Source organism: Trichechus manatus, unplaced genomic scaffold, assembly GCF_000243295.1.
Source record: "Trichechus manatus latirostris isolate Lorelei unplaced genomic scaffold, TriManLat1.0 scaffold00149, whole genome shotgun sequence".
In the NCBI taxonomy this organism is placed as follows: domain Eukaryota; kingdom Metazoa; phylum Chordata; class Mammalia; order Sirenia; family Trichechidae; genus Trichechus; species Trichechus manatus.
Window position 1 is genome coordinate 3,978,670 of NW_004444085.1, and position 21,941 is coordinate 4,000,610.

Here is a 21,941-nt window from a genome sequence, read left to right on the forward strand (position 1 = left end):
GTTAGCAGCCGTAGCTCTTAACCACTATGCCACCAGAGCTCCCTTTTATGGTGCAACCAGGAGCAGTTAAAATGAGAAATTATTTTATAACTAAGCAAAACTGATTACATAGTATATACCTTGAGGAAATATGTATATAGTCATGCATCGCTTAACACCCACAGTATGTTCTGTGAAATAGGATGTTATGTGATTTGGATGTTGTGTGAACACCATATTACTTAGCAAAGTATATATGCTTCCTCAGCTTCTGTCCCCCTCTTCAGACCCCCAGTTCAGTGGCTTGTCCAGGGCACCTCTCTGATCCCTTTTCTCTTCTCTGGCCTTGGATTCCCCACTCCATGCCCTTTTCCTAAGACCTCCCTCAGTTCTTTTTATGTGGAACAGATACTGGTGAAGCAGTCACTGAGTGCAGAAACCTATTTGATCCAGGGGGAGTACCCAGAATAGTTCGTCCGTCTCACCCACACACCTAGATTGAAAGGATTTTTTTTAAGTGGCTTGATCTGTCTGGTTTTGCAAAGCATTCAATTTTCACATTTGTGTTTAATTAATTAAATCATGATAGAAACAAATGTAACATTAATAGTTGGGAACAAACAACAGGCATGGTTAGCATATAGCTTACCTGGTAGGACCAGAAATGGTTGGGCTTATTTAAGAGTAGACCTTGAGTGTTTATCATGTATAAAACCAGTTGTTGTCTAGTTGATTTCAATTCATGGTGACCCCATGTGTGCAGAGTAGAACTCTGCACTCCGTAAGGTTTTCAAGGCTGTGACCTTTTGGAAGCAAATCCAAGGTGCCTTTGGTTGGGTTCGAATTGCCAACCTTTTGGTTAGTAGTTGAATGCTTAACCACTTGCATGTCCAGGAATTCCTTATCAGGTATAGACATCTTTTTATGCAGAAAGAATATGGAGAACTTCACTTAATTTGATAAATTGGTTAACTGGAGGTCGTTCTTTTTTTTTTTTTTAAAGAGTGCATTGAGCTTATTTATTGATTGCCATTAAGATTTCTAAATGAACAAGTTACAGTTCTTTTTGAGTGATTTTTAAAGAACAAGGTGGTGAAGTATTACAGTAGGAAAGGGAATAGAGAAATGAGTTTTAAGACAGCCAGAACAAGTTGAAGAGGTATGAATGCTGACAGAGGTAGTAATGTATATGAAATATGGAATATCTTCTGCACCTCTCAGTTTGCTCCATGAGGGCAAGGGTTGTGTCTTGTTAACCATCATCTCCTGATTGCTTAGCACTATGCTTGGCACGTAGCATTTACAAAGTATTTGTTGGATGGGTGGGTGGATAGGAGAGAAAAAGAGATAAAGTAACTGTGCAGAAGCAGAAGCCAAAATGAGCTGGAAGTTTAAATGTAATGTAAGAAAGGAAATTGAGAAATCAGTGTTTCTTGAGTATAATATTCTTGAAGGAGAAAGCCCTATTTTTTTCACTGTCACCAATACTTTAAAAAAAAATTCAGATAAGTACACATTAATGTATTCTGTAGTTTAACTACATCAGCCTTCTATTCTGAATTTCAAAATAGTTTTACGTTTTTCATTACAAGCCTCATCACCTGTGCTAATTTGAATTTATTAGCTCTGATGTACATCATGTTGAAAAGCATACCATCATCGTTTATCATCAGATCTGTTTTCTCCCTAAACACAGTATAATTTCCTGTTCTATTGCCCTATGTATTACTGAAGGAGCTCTGGTGGCACCATGGTTAAGTGTTCAGTTGTTAACCAATAGGTTGGTGGTTCGAACCCACCAGCCTGCTCTGCGGAAGAAAGATGTGGCAATCTGCTTCTGTAAATATTTACAGCCTTGGAAACCCTATGGGGCAGTTCTACTCTGTCCTATAGGGTTGCTATGAGTTAGAATCAACTTGACACAATGGGTTTTTTACTGAAAACCCTCAATGGAAGATTTTGTATCAAATACTTCCTGCTCTATCTTTTAAAAATTTTTAATCTTGATAGTGTATTATGGTGCTTCCTAATTCTTTTCACATATTATGGAACACAGAAAATAATAATACTCCACATTAGAGTAACCCAGTGAGGCTGTTCTCAGCTAGAAGCAATTGGCTGGGGACACTCCAGGACCTTCTTGGCTACGTTAAGGACACTTGTGGCCAATACCGTTGCCCCTTAGTTAGGAAGCTCTAACTGACTGTACAGTAGTATGAAGGCTTATGGTACATTTGAAAAAGCAGATAATTTGGTTAGGTTTGCTAAAGGATTATGGTGGTAGAACTGGAGTTTGAGTTTGGGGAGTAACTGCCACCGAGGCATTTGACTTCTCTAGACCTTGGGGAGCCATTAAAGGCTTGTAAGCAGAAGAACACCAGGGTTATATCAGTGTGGTAGAAAAATACTGGGCCAAAGTGGACTGGAAAGGGAGTATCAGTGTAGGTAGGAGGACTGTTGTGGATTTAAATAAGGTACATCAAGGAACAACCTCATCAATACTCAAAGGCAGTGAAGGAGGGAACAGTATGGATATCTGGCAGAAGAGTGTTCTAGACAAAGGGAACAGAAAGAGCAAAAGTACCTGGTGTGTTTAGAAACAGTACAGAGGTCAGTGTAACTGGAAATAAACAAGGTCAGAGAAATAGTGGGGAGAAGGTGGTGGTGGCAAGGTCATGGGAGGTTGGGAGGTTGGTTTTGGCCGTGGTAAGAACTTTAGCTTTTAGTCTGAATGAGATGGGCAGCCTTTGGAGGGTGCAGAGCAGAGGATTGACATAGTCTAACTTTCTGAACACCTTTACTGTAATAATAGCTAATATTTGTTGAGAGCTTAATATGTTCCAGGCACCATGCTGAGTGCTTTAAATGTATTATTTCAGCAACCCTTTAAGATAGAACTATTAAATACATTTTCCAGGTGAGGTTTTCAAAGGTTAAGTAACTAGGCCCAAAATATAAAGCTGCAAGCAGCAGAGTTTGGACTCAAGCCTCAGCCATCTGAAAGCACTTTCAAAACACTGGACTAGCAGCATCAGAATTATTACCTGGAGAGCTTCTTAAAACTACACAGTCTCTGCCCTTGCTGATTCTGATTCAGTAGGACTGGGAATTTGTGTTTTGAACAAGCTTCAAAGGTGGTTATCAAAGCCCTTTCAGGAATGGGAGCAACTAGTTGTTGTTGAAAATGTAAAATATTTTATGCTCTTGCTCAGTAGATGTTTTAGCTTCCTTCTTTCTTGTAGTGGCTCTGGCAGACCTATTAGAAGACCTTTGTTTTTATGATGAACTTTCATTTTCTACATCCATTGCTTTTATGAATGTTTGGAGCTTTATAATTAAAGCTTTATCCATCTACATTGTATTCAAATTTGTGTGGTAGTCCTCAGCAAATTCGTAAATCTGTGAATTGTGATTTTATTAGGTGGTCTGGGAAAAAGATAATTAATTCACCAGTTATTTAGTAATTATACAGTTTGTAAGATACTGAAATCTCTTAAGGGCAGGGACCCTGTGTCTTGTCTTACCCAGCTTTCAGAGAGCTCTGTACATAGTAAGAATTTAAGAATATAATGGCGAATTAAACTGAGTTCTGAATGAATAACGACTCCCGTTACTTTTGAATCTTAATTTCATCCCAAAGGTATGTGTAAATAGGTAGGCTTAGCTTTTTCAGTCTAAATTATCTTAACATAGGTGCATTTTAAGTCTGCTTTAATAAGTGAAATTGCATTTGCTTGAAATTTGAATGTAAATATATAGATATCATATTCTTTTTCTAGGCTCCAACAACCAAGGTTTCAGAGCTAAACCCTAATGCAAAAGTATGGGGGAATCATGTGCTACATTTGGAAGCAAGTAGTACAAGTGATGGCAGTGTGAATAAAACTTGGGAAGAAATATCTGACCATCCTCCAGACTGCTGCAAAGAGGGTAAGTTTTGAATATGAATCACTGATTAGGAGCATCTTTGCTTCAGAAGTATTTGTCTTTAACATTAATCCAACTTTAAGAAATAATTTTAAAAAAAAATTTTTTTATGGTACGTTAGGTGAGATTTATAGAACAAAAATAGTTTCTCATTAAATAGTACACATTGTTTTATGACAATGGTTAACAACCTCACAACATGTCAACACTGTCCCTCCTCAACCTTGGGTTCCCTGTTACCAGTTTTCCTGTCCCCTACTTACTTCTAGTCCTTGTCCCTGGACTGTTGTGCCCCATTAGCCTCATTTTGTTTTATGGGGCTGTCTAATCTCCGGTGAACTTCGGGAGTGACTTACTTCATTACTGAGCTAAAAGGGTGTCCAGGGGCCTACTCTCGGGGTTTCTGCAGTCTCTGTCAGGCCAGTAAATAATAAATAAAATTTTGTGTCATGGTTTGTGACAGTACTTAAGGGCCAGGAAGTTTTTTACAAATGATTAAAACATTCAAGTAACTACAAGTATAAGCATTTTTTTAAAAAGTAAAATTTATTCTGTCTCTGACTTTTTGTTATATAATTTCTAATTGTAGGATTGGATGGCAATGGCGATGGTGACAAAAGCCATGAGAATGCAGCATTACCAGATTTACAGGAGTCAGACCAAGCAGATATGAACACTTTGGCTCTGGATCACTCAGAATATGAATCTCTGCCTGAAAATAGTGAAATGGGTAAAGCTGTTTTATGGATTCATTTTCATATAGAGTATGGAGTTTACTTTTGTTGATTTAGCTTATTAACTCTTTCCCTAAACAGTATGCCTCTTAATTGCTTCCTTCTGCCTTAAACTCACTCTTACATGGATGCAGAGGTGAGAGGGAGGGGAGAAGAATCCTTCAGGCTCTGATCAGGGAGGGCATTATAAAGAGTGTAAGGCTTGAGTAGTTCCTAAAGATAAGTAAGATTTAACCAGGAGAAGCAGAAGATCATTTGTAGAGTGAATTGTGTTAGTACAGAGATGAAAATGTTAATGTTGTAATTGAGAGTAAGATAATTTGGATAAAGTGAGGGATTTAAAAGGGCAGTGTAGTGACAGATAAGAATAGTTGAGGCCAAATTTGAGAGTCTTGGAAGCTGTGAGGATTTCAGACTGCCCCTGTAGGGAGTGAGTGACTTGAAGAAAGTGAGGTATTTGGGAAAGATAAATTTTGAAGGTGTGTGAAAGAATGGCTTGGAGGAAAGAAAATCTGAGAACAAATAAAACAAGTTCTATTAATCATCTCCTCACATCCTCCCCCCCCCCCCCCGTGTTCTTCTCCTTCAGGGTCTCTGTTGTTGTTGTGTGCTGTCGATTCCAAGTCATAGGGACCCTATAGGACAGAGTAGAACTGCCCCATAGTGTCTCCAAGGCTGTCATCTTTACAGAAACAGATCGCCAGTCCTTTCTCCTGAAAAGCAGCTGGTAGGTTCAAACTGCTAACGTTTTGGTTAGCAGCCAAGTGCTTAACCATTGCATCACCAGGGCTCCTAAACAGGGTCTCTAGTTGCACCTATATTAGGGCACCCGAAGTTGTCCCACAGCTCACTGATCCTCTGCCTATCTTGTTTTTGTTTTTTAATAGTTTTACTGTGGTAAAATATATAAATTTGCCATTTTAACCATTTTTAAGTGTACAGTTCAGAGACATTAATCAATTACATTCACCATGTTGTACAACCATCACCACTATTTTTGAAAGTTTTTTATCACCCCAGACACAAACTTAGTACCCATTAAGCAATAATTTCCCATTCCTCCCTCTTCCTAGCCCCTGGTAACCACTAATAAACTTTTGTCTCTATGTACTTGCCTCTTCTAGATATTTCATAGAAATGGATCATACAACATTTGTCTTTTTGTGGTTGACTTATTTCACGTAGTGTAATATTTTCAAGGTTCATCTATATTGTATTGTGTATTAGAACTTCATTTCTCTTAATGGCTGAATAATATTCCATTATGTGTATGCACTACATTTTCTGTTGGGCTTTTTTTTTTTTTTTTTTTTTTGGCGTAGGGAGAGGAGATTCTTATTTCTCTCTGTGTTTCATTTTAGAAAAGTTCTTCAAGTTCATTAGTCTTCTACAGCGTCTAATATGTCATTGATTCCATCAAGTGTATTTTAATTTCAGACATGGTTTTCATCTCCAGAAGTTGTATTTGGGTCTTTTTTTATATTTTTCATGTCTCTACCTAACTTTTTGGACATATGGGATGCAGTTATGATAATTGTTTTCATGCCCTTGTCAGTTAATTTTAACACGCTTTGTCAACTGAGCTTTGGTTTCTGTTGATTGATATTTCTCTTCATAATGTATCATGTTTTCCTGATTCTTACCGTGCATGGTAATTTTTCATTGGATTGAATTTTACTTTGTTGAGTGCTTAGTATTTTTGTATTTCCATAAATATTTTGGTCTTTGTTCTGGGATGCAGTTAAGTTACTTGGAAACAATGTAAGCCTTTCAGATCTTGCTTGTAAGGTTTTTAGACATGAGTGGAGCAGTGCTCAGTCTAGGTCTAATTATTCCCCACCACTGAGGCAAACCCTTCTCTGCACTCTGCCCATTGTGCCCATTGCTCTGTGAGTCACAAGGTTTCCCAGGCCAGCTGGTGGAAACAGGCAGTTTCTGCCCCTGTGTGAGTGATGTACACTGTTACCTGTAATCCTTTCAGATAGATCAGAATTCAGCTGACTACTTGACGGGGAAATCTTCTGCAACTCTCTAGAGTTCTTGCTCTTTGTAGCTCTTTTCTGTGTACTCTGTCCTATACACTCTAACCACTTTGATCTCTCTGCATGGTTATCTTTGTCTCTTGGGTTCCACCTGTGTCCCTACCCTCTGCAACAGTCACCTGGAACTTCTCCCAGCCTGGTAAGCTGGGGCAGTTGTAAGGCTTACCTCATAAGTTTCCTACCACTCGGGGACCACTGTTCTTTGTTGCCTGATGCCCTGTGTTTTGAAAAACTGTTGTTTATTCTGTTTTATTAGTTTTTTGGTTGTTTTAAAAGGGAAGATAAATTCAGTGTCTATTACTCCCATCATGGCTTATTTAACTTAAAAACTGAAGCTATCAGAAGAGAACTTTCTCACCCTAGCACTACAAAATCTAGCAATCCATGTGCTAGTGAAATCTTTCCGCTCTGCGCTGGATCCTGTCCTCTGTTACATTCTCAATGTCTCCGCTTCATCATCCCCTTTATCTATTGTATTGTGAATTTTTTCTTTGCTGGATCATTGCCACTATCATACTAATGCTGTATCATCTCTCATCTTAAATGAAACTCCCTTGACAACATATCTTCCTCCAGCAAAACTGTTCAGAAAAGTTGTCCGTACTAGCTGTCTCCATTTCCTCAACTCCTGTTCTTTCTTGGGTCCAATCCAGATAGGTTTTGTCTTCACCTGTCACCAAAACTGCATTTGTCCAGGTCTTTAGTGACCTTAGTGTTGCCAGATCTAGCAGTTAATTCCCAGTTCTCACCTTATCTGATCTTACTGTAGGATTTTTTAGTTGATGATTTCCTCCACTGTGAAACACTGTCTTCTCTTGGCTTCTGACTTCACCTTCTGCTGATATCTTCCCATCTCACTGGCTGTGCCTTCTCAGTTTTCGTTTTCCTCTTCCTTACCCTGAACGTCAGGGTTCAGTCCTAGGCCTCTTCTCTCTACCTATACATTCTTCTATAGATGGTTCTCATCAAGTCACGTTGCTTTAAATGCCACCTGTACCTTTGAAGAGTCCAAATGATTTTACATTGTTGTGTTACCTTCCTGAGTGGTCTCACTACTTCCCTCTTGTGGCATCACAGTCTTTTGCAACATGGAACCAGACAGACAGTTCCGAAATGTAAATTACGTCGTATAGTCCCTAGCTCTCAACTCCGAATCAATTTCCTGTCACGTTTAGGTTAAGATTCTAATATCTTTACTGTAGTCTGCAGGGCCCTACTTGATCTGATCCACCATCACTACTCTCCTTCTCTCCCCTGCCTCTGTGGCCTCATTTCTTACTACTTTCCCCTTCAGTCACTCTTCTCAGCTATACTGGCCTCCTTATTGTTTCTTAATCTCTGCTCCTTAGCAAGACTTTCTCTGACCATCTCATCTAAAAACCATGCACTCTATTCCCTTTACCTTATTTTATTTTCCTTTTTATCAGTTTTTATCTGACATTTTATGTTTATTTAACTCTTTATTAACTGCTTCTCCCACTAGAGCGTTAGCCTCATGCAAGCAGAGACTTTGCCTTAGTAGGCTGAATTAACAGTGCCTGCTTAGTAAATACCTATTACATGTTGATGGGGCAGGATGTGAATTTAACTGGGGTGATTAGGAGAGGCCTTTCTGGATGAAGGAATTAAGTCTTTTTTTTTTTTTATTGTAACAGCTTTACTGAGATATAATTCATAAGCCATGCAATTCACCCGTTTAAAGTGAATAGTTATATTAAGTTTTTAGTATATTCACAAAAGTGTGCAAACATCATCACAATCAATTTTAGAACTTTTTCATCATCCTCCCAAAAGAAATACCTTACCCATTAACAGTGACTCCCCATTTCCCCTGAGGTCTAGACAACCACTGATCTACTTTCCCTCTCTGTAGATTCTGAACATTTCATGTAAACAGAATCATACAATATGTGGCCTTTTGTGTGTCTGGCTTCTTTCACTCAGCATGATGTTTTCAAGTTTCACCCATGATGTAGCATGTATCAGTACTTCATTTATTTTTCATAGCCCAGTAGTATTCCACTAAGGAGACCTGGTGGCACAGTGGGTAAAGTGCTCGGATGCTAACCAGAAGGTTGGTGGTTCTAAACCACAGCCACTCCATGGGAGAAAGATGTAACAGTCTGCTTCTGTAAAGGTTTACAGCTTTGGAAACCCTGTGGGGCAGTTCTATTCTGTCCTGTAGGGTCACTCTGAGTCGAAATCAACTCAGTGGCAGTGGGTTTGGTTTTTAGTATTCCGCTGGAGTCCCTGGGTGGGGTAAACAGTTAATGCACTCAGCTGCAAACCCAAAAATTGGAGGTTTGCGTCCACCCAGAAGCTCCTTGAAAGAAAGGCCGGGTGATCTACTTTCAAAAAATCAGCCATTAGCAGCGTATAGCGCACAGTCCTATCCTGACACATGTAGGGTCATCTTGAGTTGGAGCAACTTGATGGCAACTGGTTTTTACTTTTCCACTGCATGGTTACATTGCATTTTATTTATCTGTTCATCAATTGATGGACATTTGAATTATTTCCACTTTTTTGGCTATTATTAATAATGCTACGATGAACATTCACATGTAACTTGTTGTGTGGATATATTTTTTTGTTTTTGTGTTTAAATAGTATTTTATTGTGTTTTTGGTGAAGATTTACACAGCAGTTTAGATCCCATTTAACAATTTCTACACAAATTGTTCAGTGACATAGGTTACATAGAGTGTTTTTTTTCAAGGGCCATTTCTAATTTTCAGTCCCCATCAAGTCCCATTGATTTTGTTTGTTTTGTATTGTTTATTGGTTGTTTTGTTTGCCAGGCATGTCAGGGTGGGGGGGATAAGGGTAAATATTGTTAAAGCCTTTTACAATAGAGACATGACCTCTCTTGTCTTTGTTTGCTCCCACTTTGTCTTTGCCTTTTGATTTTTTTTTTTTAACTTTGACTTTTACGGTATGTGCCACTTGTCAGCAAGTTCTGCGTGGATAGTTGTGCCATGCTAATTTATATAGAAGCATATGGTATTGGGGGAACCCTCTTAGTTCTTAGCATTTCAGTGTCTTTAATCTGCTGTTGCCATCTTGAATTGAGATGCTCAACATTATTAAAATAGCTGTTCACACAGCAACCAAAGTGATTTTTTTTTTAGGGAGTAGGGTGCTTAACATAAACTCTAGTTCACTTTATTAGAAGGCACCAGGTCCGTTACATATTTGTTACATGTAAATCATCTGCATCTTGTAAGTACATTTATGTAAATTAATGAGGACCATCATCCACCATACCATACAGTGTCTTCATCTGAGAAATTTCTTTTAGAATTTAACATTAGCTTTTGTTTCCCCTTGATGATCTGGTTTATTTAGTACTTATTCTCAGATAAGAACTCTTTAACTTGGCAATTTCTCAGTTGTTGCTTTGACTACTGGGAGATTTAGAGGCAAATGTAAGACTCTACTGTGGAAAGTATATAAATGTTTATAGCTTGTCTCTTGGTCCCCAATCCTGATTTTTTTGCCTGTAGCGTTTCCTTGTTTTGATTCTTTCACTGATATTTTGTTTATTGTCCTAGTGTTTGTATTTTTATAGGCTACCTGAAAATCTTTGTGAAGTGAGGCAAGGCATTAAATAAGCTTATTATACCTGTTATTTTGAGATAAAAAATCCCTTCTAAATTTTACTAATAAAACTTACTTCTCAGATTATTTTTCTAAAGTTTGTTTTTTTGTGTGTGGGATGGTTTGTGTTTTGTTTTTTGCCTGTGATTTCTTTAGTAGTAAAACGATAGCATTTTTTATATAGCCCCTGTGTACTTATGTAAGTGTATTTTTATATATATATCTCTATATATAAAGTATATAGATATACATATATATTGAAAGCATTAGAATCGCTGTACTGAAACATCAACTTGGTGAATTTGAAGCTCTTTTTTCTGAGTTGATCATTATTCTTATATAGGAGGAAATGAGTCTCAACCCGAAAGCCAAGAAGACCCCAGAGAAGTGCTTAAAAAAACATTGGAATTCTGCTTATCTAGGTAAGAATGATAGTGGGTTTTCTAGCACCTAGTATCTATGGTGTTATGTATTAGTTATTTTATATGAACGTGGCATTTTGCATGGAAGGAAAAGAGTGTACATCAATTAAGAAATCTAGAATTTTAAGTAATAACCTTTTGACGTGTTGGAGAACTGAACACAGTCCTCTAGGTCAGTGTTCCCCAAAGTTGAGTCTATAAATTCATCTTGACTATTATCTGGATTACTTTTTGAAATACAGATTCCTGGACCACCACCCTTTACCTACTGACTCAGAATCTCTGAGGGTAAGGACTTTAGAATCTTCAATCTTAAAAAGAAATTCTTTTTTAGCACACTAAAGTTTGAGAACAATTTTCCTATACTCTTTCTCAAAATATGCCAAACAACTGCAATAGCAGATCGTTTTACTTATAACTACTTGTTATAATACCCATTATTCTTGGCTTTTTTTTTTTTTCCCCCCTGAATAATACTACTTTTCTTGAAAAATATAGTAGAACCTTTAAAGTTCGGACATCAAAACTGGACATACGAAAAAGATTGGCTTGCGTTAAATGTAATTTTCTTTGAGTATGAAGATAACAAATACGTCACTGATTGGCTATGGTTAAACCTTTCTATCAATAATGATATTTTTTTCAGTGTTTTCTCTGGAGTCCTTAAGATTTCACAGAGGTATCTGTTGAGGACTGCCTCAAAGATAGTGGGGTTGCATGAGGTTGGAGGTGAGGGACCATGCTCTGGGTCTTCCTTCCATTTTCATATTTATTCACAAATTAATATATTGTATATTGACATTCCTTAAGAAGTGAAAGATTCTGTTGATAAGTTGAAAAATGTAGCCCTACACCATTTACAAACCCTTATCTATCCCTTGTATGGCCAGAATCACCTCATATGAGAGACGACTAGCCGAGATGAGGGGAACAGAACAGCGTTTCACTCTGCAAATAATTACTTCTGTTGAACTTTAAGATTGAGGGACATTGTAAGAAGAAGTCCTATGAAACCCATTATTGTATCCAGTTTTGAGATGTTTTTGAGAACCTTGTTCACTACATCACACATTGTCTTTTTTATGAGAACTCACAAGAAACATCTTAGGGCAGAACACCAGGAAATAGCTAATATTCACCTAAACTACTGATTATTTTTGGCTTATTTTATAACCCCGTGGGTAATGTTATTGATCATTTTTCCTTCTTTTTAATGCTAGTTGTTAGGAAGTGTGGAGTTAGATTTGCAGCCTCCGTAGCAAGTGTTCCAGACTGTACAGCATGAATTTTGGGTATCAGCCTTGTCCCTGGCCTTTCTTGTTCATTCAGCTGGATTTCTTTAGTACTTAAAAATTAATAAGCTACTCAAATATTTCTTAGAACAAAGATAACTTATAAGTAACTACATTTTAAAAAATAATTATTTACTCATTAATTTTAATTGTATAAAGTATAATATACTTTCACTTTTGCTTTGTCTGCCTTGCCATATTCTGAAAAAAATTTACCTGAGGTCACAGAGGTAGTAAATAACATGGCATTTGAACTCAGATCTAATCTAACTCCAAAGCCATACCATGCCAAGCTAATATTGCTATAGGTAAGTCTTCCTTTTAAAGAAGTATTGATTAAAAGAAAGTCTTTTATTTCAACAGGGAGAATCTTGCTAGTGATATGTACCTTATATCACAGATGGATAGTGATCAGTATGTGCCAATTACAACGGTAGCAAACCTTGACCATATCAAGAAACTCAGCACTGATGTGGATTTGATTGTTGAAGTGCTAAGATGTAAGTAAATGACTATTTAAGATGAATAATATTTGATCTTTACAGCATTTTTCTTAGCAGTATTTTCTTATTGGTATGAGTCTGAGTCTTTTAAGGAGCTCTGATAATGAAGTGGTTAAACACTCTGCTGCTAACTGAAAGGTCAGCAGTTTGAACCCACCAGCCACTCCATAGGAGAAAGATGTAGCAGTCTGTTTCTGTAAAAATTACAGTCTTGGAAACTCTATGGGGCAGTTCTTTTCTATCCTGTAGGGTCATTATGAGTCGTATTTGATTTGATGGCGAGGAGTTTTGTTTTTTTTTTTAATATTTAAATCTGTATCCTTTAAACGTTAAGGTACTTGACGGTAAGTCAAATCTCACATTGCTTTCCATTCCTTTCTCACCATTCCCCATTACCATTTGCTGTCACTCATAGCGACCCGATACGACAGCAACAGCGTAGAACTGCCCCGTAGGGTTTCAAGGAGCAGCTGGTGAATTTGAACTGCTGACCTTTTGGTTAGCAGCCAAGCTCTTAACCACTGTGCCACCAGGGCTCCATTAGTGCCTTATATATAGCCTCTGAAAGCATGACTGAATCAGTAATTGAAACTTCAAAAGTGTAGATAGCCTACTTTAAAAATTATGAGTCACTTAGATTAGAAAAGGAATCTTTTTAATGAACATTTCAAAGACAGCTGTTAAATAAAATTAATAATGGTATTTATGGTTAAAGTGAAATATATTTTAATTAGCATTTTATCAGCTAAAGGGCTTTCTTCCAAATTTCAGTTTCCTGCTTAAGTTTTGATGAAATGTTATTGCTTCTTTCCTTAAAAGGATAGTGTGGATGAAATTATTCCTTCGCAATTTGGCAACATCAGATGAATCTTTAAACATTACATTACACACCCACAATAATTTCAGGAAATGTAGATATTTAAAGTGTTAACTACTGTGTCACGACTATAGTTTGATTGTGTCTTGGTTGGCTTTGCAGAATTAGGCTTCTCCAACGTTTTCATTTTATTTAAAAGAAAGGAAAGCAGCTTTATTGAGGCATAATTGATATATAATAAATTGCACAAGTGTACAATTTGATAGGTTTTGGCATACTTAAACATCTATGAAACCATCACCACAATCAGGATAATAAATGTATCTATCACTAACAGCTTCCCTGTGCCCCTTTGTAATGCTTGCTTCCCACCCAAAATGACTTCACTTGGGAATAGTTTTATATTGAATGTGTGATATATTGTATTTCTTCTTAAATCAAAAATATTTTTAATTATAAAAATTCAGTTTTTATAATAGGGCTACAAATACAAGTGAGTTACTCTTATAGTTTCTCTTGTTAGGACTGCTATTAGCATCATTCACAAAGAATACAGTCTGAATTATTGCTGCTGTGCCCCCCCCCCATTGTGCAGCTGCCTAAATATTTTTAAATGATTGACATTCCTGTGCCTGAATAAAAGCCTCATTTCTCTCATAGCTGTTATTATCTATTGCTTATGCTTACATAGAAAATATTTACATATTATCCCCCTGGTTTATTTGTACAGATGACACAGTCAGTGAAGTTGTTTTTTTTTTTCTTGTGTGGATTTGGCTAAACAGTAATATAAAAAGATGACTATCTGACCTTAGAACTTAGTTGAATTTTCTATTCACAAATAAAAATTGTGTTCCCGGGAAGTGCTTTAATGGAAATTTATTCACATATCTATAGCAGTCATCAGTTGTGTTTTTCTATTCCTAGAGAAATGTGGTAAGGTTATAGAATTATTGGAGCAGACAGTGGTCTAAGAAACTGGCAGATCATAACCCATTAATTTTGAATCCTGAAAATCATGTTACCATTTCTCAAAATAATAATAAGCTTTCAAGTGTTGTTTTCTTGTACATACACACACACACACACACACACACACACACACACACACACACACACACACTTTGTCCAGTTAAAAACATTTTGGTTATAATTAGGAATCCTAGATTTAGTAATTCCTTTTAGATGTACCTTGGAAACTTTGCTGCCCCACTGAAGATAATTTCTCAGTTCTTTTTTTTTTTTCTTTTAATTGTACTTTAGATGAAGGTTTACAGAGCAAATTAGTTTCTCATTAAACAATTAATACACATATCATTTTGTGACATTGGCTGCCAACTCCACAACATGTCAACACTCTCCCCTTCTCGACCTTGGGTTTCCTATTACTAGCTTTCCTGTCCCCTCCTGCCTTGTCGTCCTTGCCCCTGGGCTGGTGTGCCCATTTAGTCTCATGTTATTTTCTGTGCCTGTCTAATCTTTGGCTGAAGGGTGAACATCAGGAATGACTTCAGTACTAAGTTGATTCTTGCTAGCTAGAGGTCATTCACGCAAGCTGTAAGTATATTTAATTGCTCTGTGTAGTAGCTTAAAGGAGCCATTTCTGTCTGTGGACAACATTGTCTCTCATCTCCACCCCATTTCTACCTATCTTTTTTCAGCATTGTATTTTTTGGGGCTGCTCAAATTCTACTGTTACCCTCTATCAATCTGTATTCAGCTTTTTAGTATCCAGTTGTCTTTTTTTCACTCAATTTTTGGTCAGAAATATATGTACATATGTAATAACATATGTTATCAGCATATTAGTTGGAGTTCTTCAGAGGGTAATGTAAGTCAGTCCCTGTGGGCAGAGTTCTCATCCAATGTTTAAATCTTATCCCCATCCCCAGAATGCCTAGCAGGGTCAGACACAAAGTAGACATTTTATAAATATTTTACAATACCATGCAGTTCTAATATTGATTTAGTTGCATAAATTACATTTTAGACAATTCTTATAACACATGTATAGTGCATAGCATATCTGATTCAAATGATTTGTGTTTACATTTCACAACATTTGAAATTGCCAATTTAAAAAAAAAAAAAGTTAAATATTTGTCACCAGAGAATGGATACATTGTGATATGTTCACACAATGAATACTAAAACAAAAAAACCATTGCCTTTGAGTCGATTCTGACTCAGAGAGACCCTATAGGACAGAGTAATGAACTTGGCCTTCATGTATGAACAAGAATAAATTTTAAAATATTAATGTAGAATATTAAAACATATTTCCAAGTATGTATAAGGTGATATTGTTTTGGTTTTTACAGCTTTATTGAGGTAGAATTTACAAACCATAAATTTATGTATGTTTTAAGTGTACAGTTTGATAAGTTTTGACATATTGATATACCCATGAAACTACCACAAACCAGATAACATATCCATCATCCCTTGAAAAATTTTCTTCTGCCCCTCCCTATCTCTGTCCCATCCTCAAGCAACCACTGATCTACTTTCTGACATTATAGTTTAGTTTACATTTTCTAGAAATTTTCTATAAATGGAATCAATCATGCAGTGTCACATTTTTGGGTGGGGGGGTGTCTGGCTTCTTTCACTTAGCATAATTATTTTGTTGTTGGGTGTATCAGTAGATCATTGCTTTTTATTGATGAGTAGTATTTCATTGATACATAGACCATAATTTGTTTATCCATTCACTAGTTGATGGACGCTGAGGTTATTGCTAGGTTTTGACTATTACAGAAAAAGTTACTATGAACATTCATGTAAAAGTCTTTGTGTAGACATATGCTTTCATTTCTCTTTGGTAAGTACTTAGGAGTGGACTATCTGGATAACATGGTGTGTATTAACTTTCTGGAATTGCCCAACTGTTTTTAAAAGTGATTGTACCATTTTAAAATTGGGTATTTATCAGCAGTGAATGAGAGCTCCAATTGGCTCCACATCCTTGCTAACATTTGGTATGGGCAGTCATTTTAATTTTAGATACTCTAATGGATGTATAGTGATCTGTTAGAATATCTAAAATACGTACTTAGTTTATGGTTTTAATTTGTATTTCTGTAGTGACATTGAGTGTCTGTTCATGTGCTTATTTGCCCTCCTTTGTCTTTGCTAATCTGTCTTTTCAGATGTTCCCACCCCTCCTTTTTTTATTTTCTTACTGTTGAGTTTTGAGAAGGATACAGATATATGTACACGCACATACACGTATTTTTTCCCTAAATACATGTCCTTTTATCAGAGAGATGATTTGCAGATATTTTCTTCCAGTCTTTAGCTCATCTTTTCATCCTAACAGCGTCTTTTTAAAAGCTGAAGTTTTAAATGTTTTATATAGTCTAATCTATCAATGTTTTTGTTTTCTGCATCTTGGTTTTGGTGTTGTACCTAAGAAATATTTGCTTAATGTGAAGTCACAAACATTTTCTCCTAGTTTTTCCTTTACAGGTATGATAGTTCAGGTTTTACATTTGGGTCTGTGATCCATTTTAAGTTAATTATTGCACATGACGTAAAGTATGGGTGGAAGTTCTGTCTGTCTTTTTAACATATAGAGAGGCAAATGTTCCAGCACCATTTATTCAGATGCCAACCCTTTTTCCAGTGCATTGCCTTTGTGTCTTTCTCAAAAATCATTTGTCCATACATGTGTGGGTTTATTTCTGGACCATCTTTTGTTGCGTTGTTGTAATGTCTATGTTGACACCAATACTACAGTGTCTTGATTACCTCAAAGTAGGTACAGAATCTCCAGCTTCGTTCTGACTCTTCTAAATGGTTTGCATTTTCATAAGAATTTTAGAATCAATGTTTGAAGAATAATAAAAAAAAAAAAAAATTGATTTTAATTGAGATTGCAGTGAATCTGTAAGTCAATTTGGTGGGAGAACTGACAGTATGACAGAATTGACAAGATGAAATAATATTGAATCTTCCAGTACATGAACACAGAATATTTATTTAGGTCTTTTAAAATTCCCTCTCAGCAGTGTTTTGTACTTTTTGGTGTACAGGTCTTTCATATCTTTTTTAAAAGAAAACTAAAACCCTGCTGAACTCATTAATTCTAGATTTTTATGAAAATTATATCAGGTTTTCTACATAGGTAAATATGTTGTCTGTGAATAAAGATAGTTTTATTTTTTTATTCCCAATCTGGATTCCTTTAATTTCTATTTCTTGCATTATTACACTAGCTAGAACCTTCAGTACAATATTGAATACAAGTGGAGAAAGTGGACATTTTTGCCTTCCCTGATCTTAGGGTGGAAAGCGGCCAATCTTCCACTATTAAGTATGATGCTAGCTGTAGGTTGTTCATAAATGACATTATCTGGTTGAGGAGTTCCCTTCTATTCCTAGCTAGCTGAGAATATTTATCAGGAATGAATGTTGAATTTTGTCAACATCTGCATCTTTGAGGTGATTGTATGGTTTGTTTTGGTTTTACTTCTTGTAATATTGCACTAGTAGTGGCAGTGTCAGAACTCATCTAGATTCCTTAGGAGGAGGAATGAGAATCACCTCCTGTGAGGTGGAGGTCAGCCATACCGCCACTCTCCAACTTCTTCACTATTTCTGACTCCAGCAGCTGCCCCACCCCTGCCCCCACCATGGCACTCTCAACTTCTCTGCTGGGTTTGATAATCTGTTTCAATGGCCACAGAGAACTCATAGACCACACTTACAGTTAAGTGGTTTATTAAGGAAGTAACAGGGTACAAGTCAGGATCAGAATCAGGAAGCATGTGGACAAAGTATGGAAGGCTCCCCCCACCCCCGGAAGTAGAGAGCACATCCCTCCCTTCTTCAGTGCAGGACAGGTCTCTCAGCTCCTCTGGGCCACACGAGCAAGCAGGCTTCTCTCAGCCATGAAGACCTCTTCTTGGCCCCCTCAAGACAGGCCTCCTCTCAGCCCCCTCAGGACAGGCCTCTTGGCTCTGCACACCCTATCTCAGCAGTGCACTTCTTTAAGGAGCCCTGTTGGTACAATGGTTAAGCATTAGGCTGCTGACCAAAAGGTGAACAGTTGGAACTCACCAGCGGCTCTGTGGGAGAAAGATGTGGCAGTCTGCTTCCCTAAAGATTTACAGCCTTAGAAACCCTGTGGAATTGACTGAATGACACACAACAGCAAGTTCTTTAATGTGGTGAATTGCATCGCTTGATTTTGGGTTGATAAACCAACCTTGCGTTACTGAGATAAACCCTACTTGTCATGACTTAGTATCATTTTTATATGTTGTTGGATTCAGTTTACCAAAATGTTGGTGAGAAATTTTACATCTATGGTCATGAGGAATATTGGTCTGTAGTGGTTTATTTTGGTTGTTTGGGGATTTTTGTTGTTGTTTTGTAATGTCTTTGTGTAGCTTGTCTATCAGTAGTGCTGGCTTCATAGAATGCTTTGGGAAGTATTCACTTTTCTTGAATTTTCTGTGACAGTTGTACTGCAGAATTGATAACTGCTTTTTTCTTTTTTAAGATTTATTTGTGTGTGTGTGTGTGTGTGTGTGCTTTAGTTGAAGGTTTACAGAGCAAGTTAGTTTCTCCTTAAACAATTAATGCAAATATTGTTTTGTGACATTGGTTACCAACTCCGTGACATGTCAACACTCTCCCCTTCTTGACTTTTGGCTCCCCATTTCCATTCGCCTAGCTTTCCTGACCCCTCTTGCCTTCTTTTCCTTGCCCCTGGGCTGATGTGCCCATTTAGTCCCACATACATGGTTGAGCTACGTGTATTATTGTTTGTTTTATGGGCCTGCCTCATCTTTGGCTGAAGGGTGAACCTCAAGAGTGACTTCAATACTGAGTTAAAAGGGTGTCCGGGAGCCATACTCTCAGAGTTTCTCCAGTCTGTCAGACCATTAAGTCTGGTCTTCTTTGTGAGTTTGGATTTTGTTCTAGATTTTTCTCCAGCTCTGTCCAGGACCCTCTATTGTGATCCTTGTCAGAGCAGTCGGTGGTGGTAGCCGGACACCATCTAGTTGTGCTGTGGTAGTTGTAGTGCGTTAGTCCTTTGGACTAATCTTTCCGTTATGTCTTTGGTTTTCTTCATTCTCCTTTGCTCCAGAAGGGGTGGGACCAGTGGAGTATCTTAGATGGCCACTCACAATCTTTTAAGACCCCAGACCCTACTCACCAAAGTAGGATATAGAACATTTTCTTTATAAACTATGTTATGCCATTTGAGCTAGATATCCCCTGAGACCATAGTCCCCAGCCCGCAGCCCAGTAATTTGGTCTTCCAGGGAGTTTGGATGTGTCTATGAAGGTTCTGTGACTTTGCCTTGGTGAAGTTGTGCTGATTTCCCCAGAATTGTGTACTGTCTTAGTTAGCACTTTTCTATTGTCCAGTTAGTGTTTTTTTCCCTCCCTAGCCCTCCCCTCTTCGGTAACCATCGAAGATTGTTTTTTTCTATGTGTAAACCTTTTCATGAGTTTTTATAGTAGTAGTGTCATATAGTATTTGTCCTTTTGTAATTGACTTATTTTACTCAGCATTATGCCCTCCAGATTCATCCATGTTGTGAGATGTTTCCCAGATTCATCATTGTTCTTTATCGTTGCGTAGTATTACGTTGTGTGTATGTACCATAATTTGTTTATCCATTCATCTGTTGATGGGCATCTAGGTTATTTCCATCTTTTTGCTATCGTGAATAATGCTGCAGTGAACATGGGCGTGCATATGTCTATTCCTGTGATGGCTCTTATTTCTGTAGGATATATTTCTAGGAATGGGATTGCTGGATCGTATGGTATTTCTATTTCTAGCTTTTTAAGGAAGCACCATATTGTTTTTCAAAATAGCTCTGCCATTTGCATTCCCACCAGCAGTGCATAAGAGTTCCAGTCTCCCACTGCCTCTCCAGTATTTGTTATTTTCTATTTTTTTGATTTGTTCCAGTTATGTTGGGGTGAGATTGTTATCTCATTGTAGGTTTGATTTGAATTTCTCTAATGGCTAGTGATTAACAAGCATTTCCTCGTGTGTCTGTTAGCCACCTGGATGTCTTCTTTGGTGAAGTGTCTGTTCATATCCTTTCCCCATTTTTTAATTGGATTATTTGTCTTTTTGTTATTGAGGTGTTGAAGTATTCTATAGATTTTAGAGATTAGACCCTTGTTGGATATTTCACAGCCAAAAATTTTTTCCCCGAATGTAGGTTCTCATTTACTCTTTTGGTGAAGTCTTTTGATGAGCGTAAGTATTTAATTTTCAGGCGCTCCCAGTTATCTAGTTTATCTTCTGGTATTTATGCATTGTTAGTTACGGTTTTTATTGAATTTAATACTCTGTATTAGGGCCACTGGAGTTGTCCCTCATTTTCTTCCATGATCTTTATCCTTTTAGGCTTTACTTTTGGGTCTTTGATCCATTTTGAGTTAGTTTTTGTGTATGGTGTGAGGTACGGGTCCTGTTTCAATTTTTGCAGATGGACATCCAGTTTTGCCGCCACCATTTGTTAAGAAGACTGTCTTTTCCCCCATATAATGGCGTTTGGCCCTTTGTCGAAGATCAGGTGACTGTAGGTGGATAGAATTACATCTGGGTTCTCGATTCTTTTCCATTGGTTAATGTGTCTGTTGTTGTACCAGTACCAGGCTGTTTTGACTACAGTAGCTGTATAGTAGGTTCTGAGGTCAGGTAGTGCGAGTCCTCCTACTTTCTTCTTCGCCTTCGATAGTGTTTTACTTATCTGGGGCCTCTTTTCTTTCCATATAAAGTTAATGATTAGTTTTTCCATCTCCTTAAAGAATGTTGTTGGTATTTGGCTTGGGATTGCATTGTATTTGTATATTGCTTTGGGTTGAATTCACATTTTCACAATGTTGAGTTCACCTATCCTTGAGCATGGTATGTTTTTCCATTTATGTAGATCTCTTTTGGTTTGTTGCAGGAGTGTTTTGTAATTTTCTTTGTATAGGTCTTTTACGTCCCTGGTTAGATTTATTCCTAAGTCTTTTTTTTTTTGGAACCTATTATAAATGGTATTGCTTTCCTGATTTCCTTTTCATAGTTCTCTTTATTTGTGTTTAGGAATCCAACGATTTTTGTATGTTTACCTTGTATCCTGCTATTCTGCTGAATCTTTCTATTAGTTCCAGTAGTTTTCTTGTGGAGTCTTTTTGGTTTTCTATTTATAATATCATATCATCTGTGAATAGGGATAGTTTTACTTCTTCCTTACCGACTTTGATGCCCTTATATTGCTCTAGCTGTGACTTCCAGCTCAATGTTAAATAGGAATGGTGATAAAGGATATCCTTATCTTGTTTCTCTTCTCAGGAAGAATGTTTTTCAGTCTCCATTGAGAATAATACTGGCTTTTGGTTTTGTATAGATGCCCTTTATCATGTTGAATTTCCCTTCTGTTCCTATCTTATTGAGAGTTTTTATCAGAAATGGATATCGGGCTTTATCGAATGCCTTTTCTATTTTGATTGAGATGATCATGTGATTCTTTTGTTTTATTTATGTAGTGAAATATGTTGATTGATTTCCTAATGTTGAACCATCCTTGCATACCTGGTATGAATCCCACTTGGTTGGGTTTTGTTTTTGTTTTTTTGTTTTTTTTTTAATGTGATGCT

General features: G+C 37.1%; 1 protein-coding gene across 14 annotated transcripts in view; it reads left to right on the plus strand.

Moving 5' to 3' along the window:
• The window catches only part of LARP4B (La ribonucleoprotein 4B), a 130,429-nt gene that overhangs the window by 80,341 nt on the left and 28,147 nt on the right, over nt 1-21,941 (plus strand). For 13 of the 14 annotated variants that reach the window (XM_023740161.1, XM_004385882.2, XM_023740160.1 and 10 more), the window contains 4 exons: nt 3,759-3,909; nt 4,496-4,636; nt 10,626-10,704; nt 12,360-12,496. In XM_023740161.1, coding sequence (XP_023595929.1) covers nt 3,759-3,909; nt 4,496-4,636; nt 10,626-10,704; nt 12,360-12,496 — 508 coding nt within the window. Of the gene's footprint in view, nt 1-3,758; nt 3,910-4,495; nt 4,637-10,625; nt 10,705-10,946; nt 10,993-12,359; nt 12,497-21,941 lie in introns of all 14 variants that reach the window. The other variant, XR_002825561.1, reaches the window with a different exon arrangement.